Here is a 19666-nt window from a genome sequence, read left to right on the forward strand (position 1 = left end):
CTTTACACAGGTCTATTTAGTACCGCTAACTAGTTAGTTATATGGTATTTACCATTGCTCGTCTATAATGTTCACATAATATTGAAAAAAAGTGGTGTTTGGGTACATTACCAGCATCGCTGGTCTTCTGTTTTTATACATTAATCTGCTCGTTTCGAGTATGCTGCCCAAGTCACTCCATGTTATATAATAAAATTTTTCTTTTTGTGTAACCGATCCACAAATGAATACACATTGTGTTCCTTGTTAATTACCCTTCCTCTATTATTCTCTGCTGTGTTTTTACTTTATTTTCTCATAAAACATTTTATATCTTTTAAGTATGTTAGAATTTTTCACTTTTTTATACTACTGACTTGGAACTTAGAAAAGGCGTATACCCCAACAGGATTCATGTCCTAGTAGCTAAGTAATTGAGTTTTCTCTTACCTCTCTTTAGAAGGAAGTATTGCAATTGGGCAAATTTTCAATTTTGATTGTTTTTATGGAAATTTCCGCCGCAATCCAATTTGATATTTTGGTTTGGTCTCACTAGAGTTAAAAACGTTGAAGATAAGTAAATTAGAAGGCCTTCAAATATTTATATGAAATTTAAAACTGCAGAACAATAATGTCCCACAACAAGTAAATAAGCTAATGAAGGAGCTTTGAAAGTCATCACCCAGTGACACCTCAGATATCGAATTGGGTTGCCCGGAAATGTAGGAGATGAAAACTGATGAATTTATTAGACTAGGGATGAGCCCATAGTTGAAAATTAAATTTTGACGAACGAATTAGTTGAGGTCGAATTCTTAAAAGTGATTGTTTTAAACAAAAACAAAGAATTTCGACTATAGCGGCGGGATATTGGAATGTTTAACTGTGGCCTGTAGTTCTAATCACTAAGTCCAAACTAGTTTATGTATATGGTTGGTAAATATTATTCTGTTGGTCAGTGATAGTTTTAAATGTCTAACAAATAGCTGCAGTAGGTAAATGGCTACGATTTTTATCGTTTGTCTGAATAGAAAGTCCCCAAATACTTGAGGAGTTGGCGAAAGAAGTGTAATACGATTCAGATCCGTGGTTCCCAACCTTTTTATGACCAGGGACCAATTTAATATTTATTTTTTAGCGGGGACCACAAGGTTTAATATCACAATAAACTACTTTTAGATTTTAAAAATAAACTACAATTAACATTGTGATTTTGTTTTCAGTTATATTAATGTGCTTTTTGAGCTTGCATTTTCTTAACAAGATGGGGTAATCCTGGGATTGATGAGATTGCTCAAAGCGACCCGCACATCATCGTTTGCTTTTAGTCGACTCCTGGACTTGTTTTTAGGCGCTCTACGCTCGATCGACGTCCCACTCACTGCGCCGTCGTCGCACACGCGGCCGCATGTCAAATAAATATATGATTATTTTAAAAATGTAAAGTGTCCACGGACCACTGATTCAGATAAACTGCAGGACAACAGACAGATCGTTTTAACGTTCTTCCAAGGCTCTTAACCTTCTTTCTTTGAGTAATTAGGCCACAATCACCCTAACTTTTAGCGCGTCTTCGCATCTACCATTGAGATCATCAGCTTAGACTCAAAGTGCTAACAATGGATTTATTATATCGTACAAGAGGCAGACCTCTCTCTAAGCTGTACTTAATCAGACGTCTGAACATTCATTATTACTTCGCTGCACAAATGCAGTGAGTGCAAGTAGTGCAACTGACTCACCTGTAAAAAAAAGCGAGTATATAGTAAATAAAGATTTATTACATTATTGACTTTATTATAAGTTTTCTTTTATAATAAACAGATGTAATTTACTTAGACATTACACATAGATATACTGTTCAAATACTGTTAAAAGTTATTATTTGTAGTTTTCTCATTTATTAAGAAATAACGGAAGTTAATATTTCTTCTTTAAGGTATACTACTTTAAGGTGTTTTAGGTAAAGATGCGAGGAAAATAATAACTTTGAAATTTCAAATTATGCTAATAATTATAAATAATAATTAAAGTTTAAACATTTACAAATGGAAATCCAAAAAAAAAAAAAATAAAATAAAACAAATGAAAAAGTTTTTATATTTCATTCCATTAGTTCTAACATTGTGCTCATAATTAAATAAATTAATAAGGAACAAAATACAAGAAATTTAAATAAATTAATTAAAAACTCTACAAAATAAAAACTCATTAATAATGTACAATATAATTGGAATTAAATGCGCGTATATATTTTATTTTTTTTTAAAAGAAAGATGCATAATTTTTTGACAGGGGCATTTCGCGGACATCAAACGCACCAGACAGATTTCATCACAAGCTGGTTGTCTTGTTTACATAATCATTTACTCTCCAATAACATAATTAATAATTCATCATGTTCACTACGTGGAGGAGCGTAATTAAACATGTCTCTTTCATGTTAATATTTATCCTAAGATTAGTAGGTACTATATTCATTTATATATTTTTTTAGTCGTATTTAAATAAAATTTATAAACTCATCATTTTACAATAAGACTCGAAAGGAAATTTTGACCAAAAAAAACAATTCTTCTTTAAAACCTTAAAAGTAAATACTTACCAGGCCTGTTTTATAAAGGAAATGGTATTATTTAATGAGAAAGCCGGAAATTAGTAGAGGATACGTTGCGATGTGAGAGAGCGGAAGTACAGAATGGCTATCAAGTTCCTACAGTTTCCCAACTTCCTGGCAAAGTCTTTGTCAATGCTTTACGGAAGAGAATGGTTTTCTTTACGGCCTTCCTCAAATCCAGCTGGTAAGGACGCCCTGACACACGGTAAGCTACAAACGGGCTTCTTGTAAACAGGAAAATCTTGGGCTCAAACCCAGGTCATCAGCGCCTTGATTACAGTGTACTAAACTGATCTAATTCCTTTCTTAATTAGATCAGTATTCGTTAGGCAAGTTCAAATAAAACCAATTTTATACAAAGGTAATAATTTTTTAGGTTAATGCTAAATTGGAGTAATTAAAACACATTTTTTTTTAGATTTACTGTTCTAAAATCATTTGCAAACGGTTATCCATTCATCTACGGTACAGTTTTTACAAGTAACGTAACAACACCAATGAAATTTACAGTTACACCTATCAGTTCTTCGCCTTCTGATGATGTTATACCCACGGCCGCAGCACAACGAGGAACAGCTATCCACACCGCGGCTAGATCGGTTACACACTCGGCCCACAGTGCCGTGCACTTCCAGATTTACATCTTTTTCACAGAAACTTGGCGATTTCTCGTAATAAAATATATTCTCGGCTATGTTCTTTATACGATTACGCCTTTTTTTCTTTTTCTTCTTTTTACGTCGTTTGCGGCCACGTCGTCGCTTTTTCTCCCGAATCGACAAATGTGAACCACCTTGGTTGGATTCTTCGACCATTAAAGATTCTCTGAAACGTTCTTTTAAAATAGCGCCCACTGTTCTAAATTCTGGTGCAGCACGCCAACAGGTTTTCAGTTCACAGCTGCCAGATACTCCGTGGCATTTACATCGTATTTCCATATTTCTCGCAACCGCCTGAACACAAAGACAAAAATAAGTTATTAGGCAATTAAATTGCAAGAATTTCCTTTTTAAAAAAGTGATAATTATAGAATGAATAATTATTATTACGAATTTGATGATTATCTTTCTTCTCTTTACAAAAAAAATCTTAAGTAATATCAATCACATCTAACTTAAGTCCACTTTGGAGAGCTGCTGTTCCCTAGATCAATATCAGGACGGAGTAGACACTTCTTTCTATTTAAAACTAATTCTATTGTGGTATTCATAAATACGGACGGGGATTCTTAATCTGTTGAGACTTGGAAGTCCAACACCATGGTAGTACGCGAGCCTCATGGGTAATTACGATGGTTAAATTAGTGGATACGGAAGCTACTAACATAACTCGATTCAATATCTGGTTACGAAAGAAACGGACAAAAAGAAGAATGCTCATTAAATAAATAAAAATTTGAATAAAGAATTTTAGAATCAAGAATAAAGAAGAATTAAAGGGCAGGAAGCATTTCGAATTAAGCAGGCATCAACCGGAAGTAAGAGCCTAATCCGTGCAAGCATGGTCATTATAAAACGAGAGGTTCAATGAATGACGTAGGTACAATAAAAACAAATTAAGCGCCTCTAAGAAGAAGCGTGATAAAGACAAGAATTAAGAAACAAAACAAAAACAAAAAATAGTTTAAAAAGGTCTGCGTCAGTGCGGCAAGCAAACGGCGCCCTAGCAATGTTTGACTTGGCTACCGGGATGCAGCAGCATCCTCTTCAGACTTCAACATAATGGATAAAGGAAATTGGTGTTGTAGTTCGGTTACTCTTCTGAGTGAGTCTGAGCGAGTGGTAGAACTAAAGAACCATTAATCACTGGAATAGGATGTCTGAAAGAAGACCACTCTCTAGTCTTCCACAGCGCCACACTAGGACAAGATGACACCCACACTTCATGCTTTCCTCACAGTAATGTACACACCGATCTGACGGACAACTCTATCTCTCAGTGATCTGATCATCACCTATTACAAGCCTACTTCAAGCCTGGAAAATTGATAATTCTCGCTGGCCGCAGGTGGTCCACCAATTCGCTTCCTTTATGTTCTGAAGATGGTATAACTTCATGGATAGTTTTATGGTCACAAATCATGCTCTATTTCCGTAATACTTTTTTATTTTATTTATTTCAAAGAGATTTGTTTTTTTAATGGCATCCTTTCTTAAAACTTAATCGTAACCTTCTCTGCCGTAACCTTCTTTATTATTTATTAACACTCCTGTTTATTTATGTTCTATCACCACCAATTATTCTTATTCTTGAGACTATTTACATTTCTATCTCACTAATCATCATTACTTCTAATCAAATTATTCCTTTCTATGATACATCCCAGATCTATGTAGATAGTCACCTCTTTACGGGCAAAAACATAAAACCATTCTTCTACACTTTGCTAATTGTCCCTTCAAAATTTGGGGACAATATTTGCTGAACTCCAGCCTGGTTCTACAGGGATACTCCAGCGAAATGTAAAGTATGAGATCTTATTTGTTTGCTACAGATTTTGTGCCTGAAAACGTAAGTTTCCAGAAAAAAATATGATATTGAAAGTTTGTGATGTGATCGCTTTTACTTAGAAAGAGAATTATGTTCTTAATCAACGAAATGTCATTCTGATGCTGGAAATTCTCTCAAATATTTGATCACATCAGTTAACAGATGTACTTAATTAATTTAATGATCTCTTGTATTTTCACAATATGTACAAGAGAACATGATTTATCATTGGGACCCAGAAAATATGACTTCAGCTCGTGAGGAGTTCTTAGTTTTACTTTGATGGTGTTTTAATGTTGAATGTGCCGAGCTAGTCAACTGTGGAACTGTCTGACTCATATCACGAGTTTGCCATCAATCTTATCATGTTCATCAAACTGTTTTGACTGCAATGATGGACAACGGACTAATAAAGTACGCCCATGGAAAAGACTACTTTTACTAAATAGCCCTGGACGACCTAGAACGCAACATAACTTGTGACCACTCGTTTCTTTCAGACAATAAGTGATGTATTAGCTTTAAACTGACTTCATAGAGTCTCAGACAAAAAAGAAGAAGATAGTGCTATCTAGTTTGATGGCTAGCCTAGTCACGGTCGCCGCGAATGAGCTGGGCACGCATGCGCCTCAGGGTGAGATATGGTCCTGTCTGGGCTGATCCAGTCAATTAGACCCAAACTAAGAAATGAGTGTTTTTTTTATATTCTTAGGTTCATTGTCAATATTCTCAATCCAGGAATAAATGAAAGAACATTACTTCAGTTTATCCATCTACGCTCCAACCTGAAATTATTTACTGCAGTAAAGTATTTATCTATGTAGGCTTAGAAACATGTTTTTAGTCAGGATTCTGGCATATTTTTAGAGAATTAAAAGCGCACGTTATTTTCGCAGCCGAGTTTGCCCGATTGCTAAATAATAAATATAAGAAATAATTTATGAAAGACAAAACGCCGAATAAGTAAATAAAGATCCTTTATAATTACATTTAACAATTGCTAAGGATAAATACACGAGGAGTTTCATAATTTTCTGGATGTTTTTTAGAGGCTACTTTGGATAATATTTCTAGAGATCAGGACCAATCTAGAGAGACATCTGAGATTCAGGAGGAGAAATTTATTAAAGCCGTTTTAATTTCAATGATTTTTTTTATTCTTTTTTAAAATAAATTGTTGGTAATACTGTTAAATGCTACATCAGTGTCCTGTTTTAAAAGCAACGTAATCAGCCCGTAAAGTAGAGATTAGGGAATGAAAACATAATTAAGAAAAAATACAAATGATCATTTCAAAACAAAAATACAATATTGACCAGTAAAAATGTCGGTCCATCAATTTTAAGCATGCCAGAAAAAGAAATCACCTTCGTCATTACAGGAAGACAAAGAATGACGTGCAATAATGATGATAATATTGCTGCTATTTCCTGTAGATGTCTTCTACTTAGGTACTGACGAAATTAAAATTCAATTAGTAAGGCGCCAACTTACTTAGTAGTAATGAAAACAGTGTAAAACAAAACATAAATCAGCTGTGTGACTGTGTTTGTGCAGTAATGCTTCACACCCGGTGGCAAAAAAGTATTTACATCAACACAGAGTGAGTGAGGTTGCATGTAGGTAGGCTGTATGGTAACTAAGCAACAGTAATTGTCTGGACACACACATCATGTATCAGCCAGCAACAACCTACTCAAGCTAGTATTAAGGTATTTACCGCTGAAATGTCTCTCCCTTCAGTTCGTAACACATCAAATAATCAATGTTGCGGGGGGATGGGTGTTGGTCTAGTGGTCAAGAGTGTGGCTCTGAGAGTGGGAGATCCCCGGTTCAAATCCCGAGTACGACTGCTTTTTATTTGTTAGAAAAACCGTTCATAGTAAAGTATGAGCTTACGCCCCCCATCCACGACACCTAAATTGATAGTTGGACGTTAAGCCCCGCCTGGAGAAAATAATTTAATTTCAGCTGTCGAATCCTCTTCTTCAACAGCAGAAAGGAAATAGGTTCACCTTAAGCGATAAAGGAAAATGAGGATTATCAGCTAATCACCATGAATGCAGATAAGCTCCGACAAATCATCACTTCCAAGATCTTTGATGGTGACAACAACTTACTCGTAGAGTGGAAACTCGCAGCCGAACTTCGGTGCTCAAAAATCTTAACATTTACCAACAAAGAACTCTTGGAGTCGACCTAATATAAATTCCTGTACTAAAAAATAAATTAGTCGATCAAAGATATCACCTTTTTTCACCAGCATATTAATGCTTATCTTCAATTAGCATATTTTTCTAGAAAATGGAACAACGCGATTGTTACGATATTTCATAAAAAAGACAGGTTTTCTATTGTTGCCGTATTATTATTTATTTTGTATACAGGCGCGTCAATATCTAAAGTCATTGGCACCCGAAGCTTTTTTAGTGCACTTCAGGCTCCCGGACAGTATTCTCTAGCTACTCACAGTAGCCTGAGTTAGAGCTCTAAGAAACTCCTATGAAGAGAAAATCTAATAATCCAGCAACTGGATTCGAACCCGTGATCTCCGCGTTAGTATCCACGCTAACCTAACCCACACAATTTGGAAGTCTATTTATCTATACCATTACACCTTCCAAGCTTAAATTTGTCACTGTTCCCTCAGATTGTTTTTCATCGAATTACTCAACCTTCCTTCCCAACTAGTACTTCTTCTAGATCCGTGTATTAAGTTTCATTCTACATAATACACAAAATTAGCTAAAAATTGCTATTAGTTTCGAAAAAAAAACCCTAAGTATTTACTGTACACCATTCATTGCATCACATTACTCCCTAATTTAATTTCTTCGTTGAATCATCATAAGAAGCATTACGTCAGATAATTCCAAGTAAAGGTTATGATTGTTAATGATCCATGCCAAATTAAGAGGAATCATTAAAAGGTATAGGTAGGAAATGCTTGAATTATGATTTATGCTCATTCATTAAGGTGCCTATTGTGCCAAAAAAAAATGGATTGTGGTTTAAAAATAAACCTTAAATACAACAGAATAAAATGTTAAAATGATAAGGTGGGGGTTCCTAACAGGATAATCCAAAATAAGAGGGTTAAACACTCCGAGAGAACCGAGAAGTGGCGAGCGGCGGGGGGGGGCGAGAGTTAATTTTGAGAGACACGCCAGAGAAGAGAGTGGCGAGCTCTAAGAGCGGAGGCTGGCCAGATTGTAATTTGTTGCCACCCTGGTGTGAGACTGCCAGGGCGACTGAACAGCTGTGATTGAGTAATTTAGAGGTGCACGGTCGTCGTCCGGAGACGCCCCTCCAATCTTGCTGCTGTGATTACAGCCTGTTCGACCACCAAGATAGTGGCACTGGCCGAACTCTACCTATCCTACCACTTCTCACCTAAACACACATTCCATCTTACTAATTTTCGTGAAAAAACGGTTATCTGGCATTACTTATATGAATACTACTTATGAATATTCACAGAACTTTCACTTTCTCCAGTTACTATCGATAATTACCAGTGTAAGTGAGAAATTTTAATTTAAACATTTAGTTTCCGTTAAACGAAGATGGTTCTGTTAGGGTAAGAAGATGGGTTCTTCACAGGTCTAAAACAATCTGGTTTTAATGCCAACACAACTTTTTCTCAATACAATTTATGAAATTAAATTAAATTTACCCACAACATTCGATGTTCTCTGGATCAGACATTCAATATGCCCAATATGCTCTAATTAGACCGTTCTCGATGCCCAACAACTAAAGATCTAAAGATCATCAACGTTCTTAAGATTTCCTTCTTTGTCGAAATTCATGTCCACTAAGTTTGAATGCGCAATATAAGGGTAAATTTAGATGCCCGAAACTTCATATTATATTCCATATAAATGAGGACGTTAATTTTGCCACAAGAGTTGCCACTAAATTCTATTGTGGCATGAATTCGATTCAGGTTTCAATGTTTTTAAATTTTATGTAAGGCACGTCAATGAAATGACCTATGAATGATGTTATATTGTCATTACAGACAACACTGCAGCTTGATATGAATTTAGGGAACTACGCGAGATATTCTTAATCAAGTATTCATTCGAAAACTTATCACTTATCTCTCTAGCTGTACCCAAGAATGAAGAATCGGTTTTCAGATTAAGCAGCCCCCATCTCGATCACATCAGTAATATTGACAATAATTAGCTTTTCTCGTAGCATCTTCAAATTGCCGTCAAATCGTCCAAACTCCTGATATTATTGTACATAAAATTAAGCCAACTGACTTAGATTTATCAATCCATTTTTTGTGTCCCGCTTTCTTAATAGATTCTTTCCATTCAGCAAAGGGATAGATGGTTCTGGAGTCTACCAATCATTATTTTCAAGACAAGGATATAATCTCAAGGATGCTTTGTTCCTCTAAGTGGAAATTTCACTCTTTTCCTGACTTCCTCCAAAAGTAGAAAAAACTTTGATTTTTTTTAAATAAAAAAATAATGCAAACATTTGAAATCATTTAAAAAAAAAGAAAAGAAAAAAGACTACTTATTAATTTACTTGTAAGTTAACCTTCAACTGAGAAAACATCCATCTTCGAGACTTGTGAGACTAAAGGGAGACTAAAGTGTTATAGTCATTTTACCGGAATTGACTTTGTCCTCAACGTGACTAGAGAAGACCAGTTTCTTGTCCAAAGTTAAGCCGAAATATTTGATGTGGTTAGACCACCGGGAACAGAGTATTGTTCTGTCTAATTTGTCTGATGAGGAAGAGCGTATGTTTAGTAAAGAGTATGGCGTCAGTTTTCTCATGGTTTATTTTGATTTTTCCATTTAGCGCAGTATTTAGTCATATTGTCTGTTGCTAAAGTGAGTCTATTAGTAATAATGTCGACTCTCCATGACTTCATGTACAAAGTCACGTCATCAGCGTACACAGCAAGATTGGTATGAGGAGATTTAGGGCGAGGATTTATGCATGTGATGAACAGGATTAGACCTAGGTTAGAAACCGAGGAACGCCTGCTGCTATTGGATAGGAGCATGGAGGCAGAATTTAGGTAGGATTACGTAATTCGTATTTAGAGAATCACCGCTTCAGAGGGAGAATTATTAATCTTTTTTTTAAACAATTTACAAAAATTAAAACTGCGCTCTATTGTTTTTACTTAAATTACTGTTGGTAAAAGACGCCCTCTAACTCCTTACAGCAGGACAGCTTATGAACTCTCCTTACAGCTTATTCCGTTTTTTTAATATTCACATTGTTTTAATAATATTTATTAATACATATGACCAAAGAGAAGAAAATCTTGACGGCACATAGTGCAGAGAAAGATACTGTTTTACAAAAACGGATACAATACAATGAAAATTTAGAGTAGAGCAAAATAATGTATCCATTAGAAGGTGAAATAGTGAGTAGTTGTGCGGTAGGTCCTGCTGTAAGGAGGATAGAGGGTGTCTATTACTAACAGTAATTTATGTTAAGTAGGTGTTAGTGTTGTTAGAAAGGGGCGACACAATACTAGAGGCCGCATCGGTCACGCACCCTGCTCTATGTACGTCTTAATAAACCTGGACAGGAAGAAGAGAGCGGAGGAGAAGAAGAAGAAGCATCTTTTTCGGGCCAGGGGGAGGCCCTCTTTTACACTTTCTGTGTTATATACCTACACAACATAATATAAACCATTCTTATAATAGAAATACTTCTTTTTCTTAGCTAATACCTTTCATCACTAGTAAGGATTTATGTCCCGTCTGTGGAACCGCCCGTTTGGGAAGTTTATTGAATATAAGTAGGAAGGGAAAAAAATACAAAGTAGATAACTGTGGAATCATTTCTGGGATTTCATAATAGTTTTTTATTCTCTAAACTTAAGGAGCCAAAAAAACAAAAAAAGGTAACAAAAAAGAATCATTGACCAAGGTAGTGGAATAGTGGAATAGGATCGCAGAGATTCGCAGAGACCAGTGACTCGAAGTTTGGGCTAACAGAACAGTGCTGAAGAATGGATTACACAGGTTTATGACAGAGAAAGGAGTTTTCGAGGTACCAGGCATCCGTTTGCATTAGTAGCCTTTCCTGACTAAAAAATGAGCTTTGGAGGAAGAGTGATCTTTCCAAGAAAGGTCGCTAATTGTAAGGCGTTAGGGGAGGATACATCCTTGGGAAGGGACAGAAGGAATGGACACTCTAATTTGCTGCTGTACTGATGGCTTGTCTTTTTTCCTGGGGATTCTCTAAAGTGACTGGACAGTTGCAAGGTTATGAAGAAGGATATGTCCTCCTTAGGGATCATTGCGGTGAAACCTGCAAGTGTTTATCCTTAATTGTCAGCATCCTACTTTCTATGGTACTTCTCTTGAGAGCATGGAAGATTGAAAAAAAAAAGGTTGGAAAGTAGTATTCTCTGCGTGAAATCTCTCAACATTCTATTTTGGGGATGCCGTTCCTGGAAATATCTGGGTAAGGATGTTGCAGAAAGTGGTAAACTGGACTCAGTGCAGGAAATAGTTATCTGTGACTAAACACTTCTTTTTCTTCCCTATAACTCTACTTGGGAGTAATTTAATTTGGCTTAGTTAATCTGAGAATATGTTAGCGACCTTTTAGAAGGGGTGGCGTGAATTGTATCAAATAGCGGTCATCCATAACTGCAAATCTTGAAGAAATGGATTTTTTTTTTTTGAGTCAGAACAGAATGAAGATTTAATGGAACACATTTCCTTTTGCGACGAAACAACGTTCTACATGTGGTACAAACAAAACTGGCTACCGAATTTGATAGATGTACATCCGCAAGCATGTTAAGAATGGGTAACGTGATACACCGATGATTACTGTGTATAATAAACTGACATCCTGGTAATTGAAATGGCCGTGAAGTGCCTCGGCTATGGGTTCCTCTTTATACGCCACTCTTCAATAAGTCAACAGAGCACAAGGTAAGCAACTAGGAAGAGATAATACAACAGTTAAAACTTTTAAGATATTAAGAAATTAAGCCAGCTAGTGTTCAAAGAAGCTACGCGGAACTCTGTATACCCAAGCTTAGAACTGCATGGCCTACTGGTTGCAATGGACCGATGGAAATTTAAAATGAGCTGATTTAAGTTACGTATAAATTGTAGATAATCCGAAGATATGTGTCTAAAAGTAAAATATGAGATTACTTGGAGGAACTCAGTGCCCAAAATATAGGTATTAATTACGTCAGAATCAGAATTACAAGTTCAAAATGCTTAAAAGAGGCTTTACCCCAAAGGAGAGACACCGAGTGAGTGATAAGGAAAGAGAGGTAGTAACATAGTTCGGTGAGAAGAACAACACAATGGAGGAGATATGGTGAAGTTGTTTTTTTTTTTTTTTAAAAAAAAGTACATTGATAAAGATCTGGATCACGTGCGGGGATATACCCAGTAAGGAGGGTACTACTACTTGCTAGTGGCCGACTAAGAGGCAACGAAGAGTGGCTGCGCTAGTAATGACAACAACTATATGTGTAACAACATATTTGGAGTTAATATTAACAACATGTACATATGTAGCGGTTATGGAGACACGTACATAGACACAAACATAGACAACATTATTATGATATAAGCTAACACTGCTAACATACATGAAATGTTTTAATACAATGTATATGTACACAAAACTATGCGCATCACTTGGGAAATTATGTTCTTTTATCGCGTCACCACCTTTCTACAACAAACCACGTCGCCCTAATCTTAGTTCTATTTACTTTTTCTTTCTTTTTCTTTTTTTTGTATCTTGTTGGCAGTGATGTCACATGTTCGGAATTTTAACGTGCCAGCACAGATAGTGATAAAGCAATAAATATATAGGGAAGTATGCAACTTGTTTGACATAGACACCTTATTGGAAATTATATCCTTTTATTGTCCATAAAAAGAAGACCTAATATTTTCTTTTAAAGATAAAGAAGAATAAGCGGCATTATCAACCTGTTCCGATGGTCGGAACGATTAAAAATTTTAATACCTGTGCCACTCAATGAATGGACAGTTTTTTTTAGGCTGATGCTTCTTTCTTATCTTAATAATATTGTACAATATGATTTTATAATTCATTAACATTAATACCGTAGTGTGAATAACAGATTGTCTGTTGCTAAAGTGAGTCTATTAGTAATAATGTCGACTCTCCATGACTTCATGTACAAAGTCACGTCATCAGCGTACAGAGCAAGATTGGTATGTTATAAGGAGATTTAGGGTTAAGATTTATGCATATGATGAACAGAATGAGACCTAGGTTAGAAACCGAGGGACGCCTGCTGCTAGTGGATAGGAGCATGGAGGCAGAATTTAGGTAGGATTACGTAATTCGAATTTAGAGAATCACCGCTTCAGAGGGAGAATTATTAATCTTTTTTTTAACAATTTACAAAAATTAAAACTGACGCTCTATTGTTTTTACTTAAATTACTGTTAGTAAAAGACGCCCTCTAACTCCTTATAGCAGGACAGCTTATGAGCTCTCCTTACAGCTTATTCCCTGATTTTTTTTCTATTCACATTGACGTAAGATTTAGTAGCCTCCCTTGTTCGGATATCAGATCAAAAGAGGAGAAAATAGCCAACAATTTAAACCAACAATTTGTTTTAAAACAAAAAAAGCCATCGTTGTAGTGCACAGAATTCGAGCACAAATCTGCCTCTCTGCCAAGGATTGAGCACAATAAATCACAAAAATGCAATCAATAGTTAGATCAATATACATAATACTATATACTTACTAAACGGCCAGCTTCATTATTATGCAAACTAACTCTGGACTGGATATCACCGTTTGTACTCTCTCGTACGTCTAAAAATTTTTTAGAAAAGTCCAATCCAAATTGTAGATTATGTGAACAACCGCCCCATTTCCAACTTTTATTATTACCAGTATTGGAGCCGCCTCCAATCTGTCCACCATTGTTATTATTCACTCTAGTAGACGTACCGCCCCCCGGTGTTCCAATTTTATGGTGAGCATCACATCCACACTCCAATACATTTCCTTGGGCACATGCACGTGCCACTGCATGCGCCACGCCGGCCGCTGTAATTGCATGAGCGAATCCAGATTCTCTGTAACCTGTCAAAAAAAAAAGAAAAAAACAATTTGATTTTTTCATTCAGACTAAAATATATTTACAGATAAATAATAAGAATCAATTAAAACTTTAGGTAACATCTTTATATGTAAATGTAAGACGCCTGATTAGGGTTTGTTCGAATAGAACGCCTAATCATGTCTTTGAGTTCAATAAGCAGCTGGTGGAAGCGGGCCAAGACTAATCCGGACAGACAGACAGACAGACATTCTCTGGCTAACTGTTCATCCCCACAGTTTAGTACGTTATTAATTAACTCTCTTAATTCATGTACATAATTATTCTAAACTTATGAGTCTGGCTAAGATTTATGTATAATGCCATCATCATACTTATTTATGAACGTTGCCCAGGTTACTTTCGGCAATAACTCCCGAAGCTGAAGAGTAATTTACTAAAGATGTATTAGCTTACTACTATTTAGCTCTGGGGCTAATTGAATTTGCGTAATTAGGATGCAAATTGCCTTAAATTATACGCAAAATATCTACTATTTATTTTTTAATCCCTTCAAATTTGCCCGAAATATTTCAATAAGCCGTCAACTTAATTTATGCGATATATGGGAAGTTATTTTGGTCTTAATTTAATTTTTTTAATTTAAGAAACCTGAAAACAAGAATTTCCGGTAAAAATTCAAATTTGCACGATTACAATTATCTTATTCTGGACAAGAGAAATTAAAAAGCGTTAAAAAACTAATGAAATTTTACTATATCTAAAACACGAGCGATTATTTATCATTACTCGACATAATTCAATTGGTTTGATAGATATTCATGAAGTATTATTATACAAACCGGCTTGTATGTAGGCCATTAGGTACTCCTTTACTAAGTGTGGGGTGTAAACAAAACGATGAAGATGTAAAAAGAAGTAGAAGTGAGGAGGAGCAGCACATTTCCCCCTTCTATTAATTTGCATATCAATCACTATTAACCATATATAGATATAGACGATCTAGTCACCATAGCATCTACACACTCATACACACAAAATATCATAAGGTTATCATATGGAACTTCCTTTCTGTATAACCTCCGTTCAGATCTCAAAAAATCTTATTGTATTACCGGAATAAAGATCGTGTTTAAACCCTTCTTATAATAACATAATAGGGTTAATAAATCTTCAAATAATGTCATAACAATTTTTAGATTCATTGAATAAAATTAAACAAAGAATACCGCAACGACTGAAAGGCTAGAAGCTGTACGATTTATTGATGATGAAGAAGAATGACTGCTACTCCTTTTGGATAGCTAGAACCAGGCGCAGAAGAAGGGACAATCGCACGGGGAGAGTTCCACTTTCCGTCTTTCGCTAACCTTAGAGGTTAGCCATCACTAAACTGATGTTCTGGAACTTCCACTGGTAATAACCAAGGTAAAGTCTGACTTCCTGATTAACAAAAAGTTCAGAGTGAGTTCAAAAAGTGTTCAGAGTAAGTGCAGCTAGGCAAGGGATTAGATTAGTGGTTAGAGTACAGGATTTCTAATTCAGTTGTTGGCACTTAGATTTTCTCTAGCTAGAAGCTTGTTACAGCTCACTTTCCGATATTAAACAGTGTTTTCTGTAACGAGAGAACATTGTGAGGCGCTAGCAGTCAAATTTTAATAAAAAAAATCAATTAAACAATTTTAATCAGTTTTACGAAAAACTTTTTTAGATTAATCAATAGCTGAATTTTAGAGGAGGCAGTCCGCAAAGTTATGATGTTGTATTATGGTAATGGTTTCGATTCCTGTCCGGGGCTTTGGATTTTATTTAATGTGACGATATGAACTTAGTGTTACGTATTTCTCAGCCTTTATCCATGACAACAGAATGGCAGTTGAAAGTAAAGTCTGCCACAACAAAAATAGGTATTGCTTTACTTACTTAAAAACATATTATTTGTGATAACTTACACACTCCAAACCATTATTTTTGGGCCTCCAAGGACCTCAAATCATGTGTTTTCTTCCACTCAAAACTCATTTTCAAAAAATTTGACAAGGTTGCAATAATTTCCAATCAGTAGTATCGTACGAGAGGATATAAAGACAGCGTACAAAGACAAAGTTAAAATGGAAACAATAAAAAAATGAGAAAAAATAAGTAACTAAAATATTAGGAATTATGGAGTACGTAGGAGCTCCAAATGTAATAAATGCACACCGCCCGGTGGTCTTCCAAGATAGATTGGTGCATTCTATTGAACACAGACAGATCTCCTCAGATTTCAATACATGAACAGTTAATTATTTACGGATATGAATCATTCGATTCAATTTCTGTCGAACTATTATGCTTCACTTTTACAATTTTAACAATGTGTGTTCCCACTTCAAAAATACAAAGGGCAGTGGAGAAGGTAGGACAAAGGGAACATAAATTTTGTTAACTCATATGTAGATCTTTGTCTAAGATTCTCTCATTTTAATATTCCAGTCAGGAGAACTGTGTGCAGTCTATATCAATATCACCCACAGAACTTCGTGATCTACAGCTCATTGTTTCTCATTTATCACATTCTAAGTAATGTATTATAAATTTAAAGAATTATTGTGCAAAATAATTTACTTTTCAATATTTTTAAGATTTAAATTTGTCACAATTTGATTTGTGACAACTGTCCACGCTCAGGTGTTACTGTTCATATTAAACAGTTTATTATAGTCCATTTTATAAATTCAAATTCTTGACAAAGATTTTTTAATGTTCTATTCCTTCTTATTATTTTTAATTTCCCATGTGATATGAATTCTGTAAATAAAAAATGAATGTATGGTTTTGAATTAGGCGAGGACTTCTAGCTAAGAAGTACTAATATTGGGTTCGATTCCCAATCTTAAATTGGAGTTTTATTTAATATTTTATTATGGAGCTTTATATTAAAGTACAGTTACATAGCCTCCATTTACTTCAACTCATTTGGTAGATAGAAGCTTGAAACGTCCACCAAGTTTGTGCTAAAGGGGTTGATAGAAACTGAACAGACTTCGCTGTAAATTTTTAATATTTTACTGCTAGATAAAGACATTCACTATAATTGGTATTCCAGACTTTCAATACTTATAATTTATTACATATTTTTATTGAAAATGTGGTTAGGTTGGCAGTACTGGACTGGCTAATGTCTTTGATTTAATCCATCGAAGTACGCATGTTTATGGTATCTATGTCCGGTTTTGGTCTTTCTATCCATCATTAGATTTAGATTAATCAGTTTATTGCAGAGATTTCGTCATCATTTATGTTTCCGTCCCGCTCTACACTTGCTTGAAGTTGAAATTGCTTCATCAATCTAATCAATCTATTTCTCTGTTGATGGTTGTAAGTCCAAAACCGGTCCGGGATACAATGAACATACATACGTTCTGCTATGATGGATAAAATCATTTTTATACTTAAGTATATAAGTTTGATTTTAAGGGATACTGTTGGAGGTGACTTCGCGCTTGTAACCAAAGAGGATTTACATTAATAAAATTAATTTAAATATAGTACAAATTTTAAACTTGGAAAAAACTATGCAAGGGAATATCGCCGAGAGTGCTGCCTTTGGAAAGATAGAGGAAGGAACTTTGATTAGATGATCCACTTGGTAGTTACCATTACCCTTAGTATCTGGAGAGACATGTACAAGATACTATGTTTTCCGAATGAGTTATGTATTTTTTATTGGTAGAGTTAGACGATCTTTAAGTTTGTCAAAGCCTACACAGAGAAGCCGCTCCTAAAGAGCTGTATAAGATATTAACTATGTACCATTTTGTAATTATATTAGTGAGATATGTATGTGTAATGTGTACTTTAAAAAAGGTAGGGCTAAAAAGGATGCTTTCCTTTATACCTTAAGAGAATATCCTGTTTTCCAACTTAAGTATTCTTTATTGATTTCTCTAGCTTCATTTTTTTTATTTAATTTAACAAGTATATATTTACTTAAAAAAGTAAATAAAGTAGTTTGAACTAGAGGAAGGGCATTACAGTTTTATTGTCTACACACAAATATTCCACCTCTTATTTGACAAATATGTGCTGTCGTAACTAGCATGACTCATTAGGCACTTAGTTAAATATATTTATCTTAAATAGAAGAGATTTTACTGCTATTCCAAGTCCTTTCTCCTAGTTAATTCAGGGGATCAGTTAAAATTTAGTTGGCCTTGAAAGTATCTGTAAGAATATTAACGGTTTCCAGGTAGCAAAAAATAAATCCTTAACCATTTTTATTGGCTGTAGACAACTTAGTCTCTACAACAAGAAGAAAGAATTGAAAGACGACAAACCTGGCACAGAGGAAGAAGAGTTAAAACTATTCTGGGGCAGTTACGATTGGAGAAGAAATAGGATCGCCTGCTAATTGAATTTAGCCAAGAGATATTTCCTCAGAAGAAACTGGGTAAAGCTTGTGAAGACTACAAAAAAGGACTTAAAAAATCAATTTCTAAAAATTATTTTTCGTTCACATGTTACCTCAAATTTAGTAAATACGGTGAAATGTCAAATTAAAAGTAAGATTTTTTACAGGAGGGCTTCATGTTCCGCTACCAAATTAGATGTGGAAAAACGGAGGCGTCTAACAAACATACTTTACTCAGAATTTCCCATACAAACCATTAAATAAAATCCAAGGTCTTGGACGGGAAATCGATCACAGTGCTATAATAAATCATGCGACCATGACGCATAAATTAAAATTAAAACGCCCTTTTGCGAGTTAAGGATGAGATTAAAGATATTTTCTAGTTTTTACAACTAAATGAAGCAACATATTGTCCCCAGGCCTGATCCCCAAAATAAACTTATGATTGAAGATTTTTACAGAAAGTGATGGTACCTAGAGAAGGAACACTCTAAAAGATAAGCCTTTTTTTACAGAATCTTCGTCGTACTGTACGATTGGTTCCAAGACGTCCTTCTAAACAGTACTAAACAAGTTTAGTTTAAAGTATATTGGCCGAGCTTCTCTTTGACACTTTACAACACCTCTACACAATCCTTCTTTATCTTATATTACACACCTCCCTTGTTCAGCTGGTCCCAGTCTTAGGCCACATTACTACAACACGTGTTAAATATAACATGTCAAGTATATTGGAAAGAGAGTGAGATTGCTCTTGTTGTAGTTGTTGCTATAGCAGCCAGGTAAGGTAACAAATCATATGACGGTGGCAAGTCGCACGCCAAAAGAGATTAAGATACATTATTTTGGATTAACGGCCGCCCTGAGGAGGTTATATATATATTGTAAAAGAAGAACCTTCCACTTATACAAGACGATTTTATGTTCACAACAACCTTGGTATTGCTTAGCAATCTTCTGGGCCCTGACTGGACTCCAGCCGGAGTTAACTCGTCTACCACCTCCTCGTACGCACACTTATTGTTACCTTAACAAAAACTTACAGTTTAAAATGTTAAGTATAAGGGTTGATTAAACGCCAAAAGGTACACAAATCAGCAAGTAC

General features: G+C 35.2%; 1 protein-coding gene across 1 annotated transcript in view; it reads right to left on the reverse strand.

Moving 5' to 3' along the window:
* Positions 1-1740: 1740 nt before the first annotated feature.
* The window catches only part of Wnt10 (Wnt oncogene analog 10), a 56670-nt gene continuing 38744 nt past the window's right edge, over positions 1741-19666 (reverse strand). The window contains exons 3-4 of the mRNA XM_074132015.1: positions 13845-14188; positions 1741-3549 (exon numbers count right to left, since the gene is read on the reverse strand). Coding sequence (XP_073988116.1) covers positions 3031-3549; positions 13845-14188 — 863 coding nt within the window. The 3' untranslated portion in view covers positions 1741-3030. The remainder of the gene's footprint in view (positions 3550-13844; positions 14189-19666) is intronic.

Source organism: Rhodnius prolixus, unplaced genomic scaffold, assembly GCF_049639745.1.
Source record: "Rhodnius prolixus isolate KJV_2025 unplaced genomic scaffold, Rpr scaffold_4, whole genome shotgun sequence".
NCBI classification, from domain to species: Eukaryota; Metazoa; Arthropoda; class Insecta; order Hemiptera; family Reduviidae; genus Rhodnius; species Rhodnius prolixus.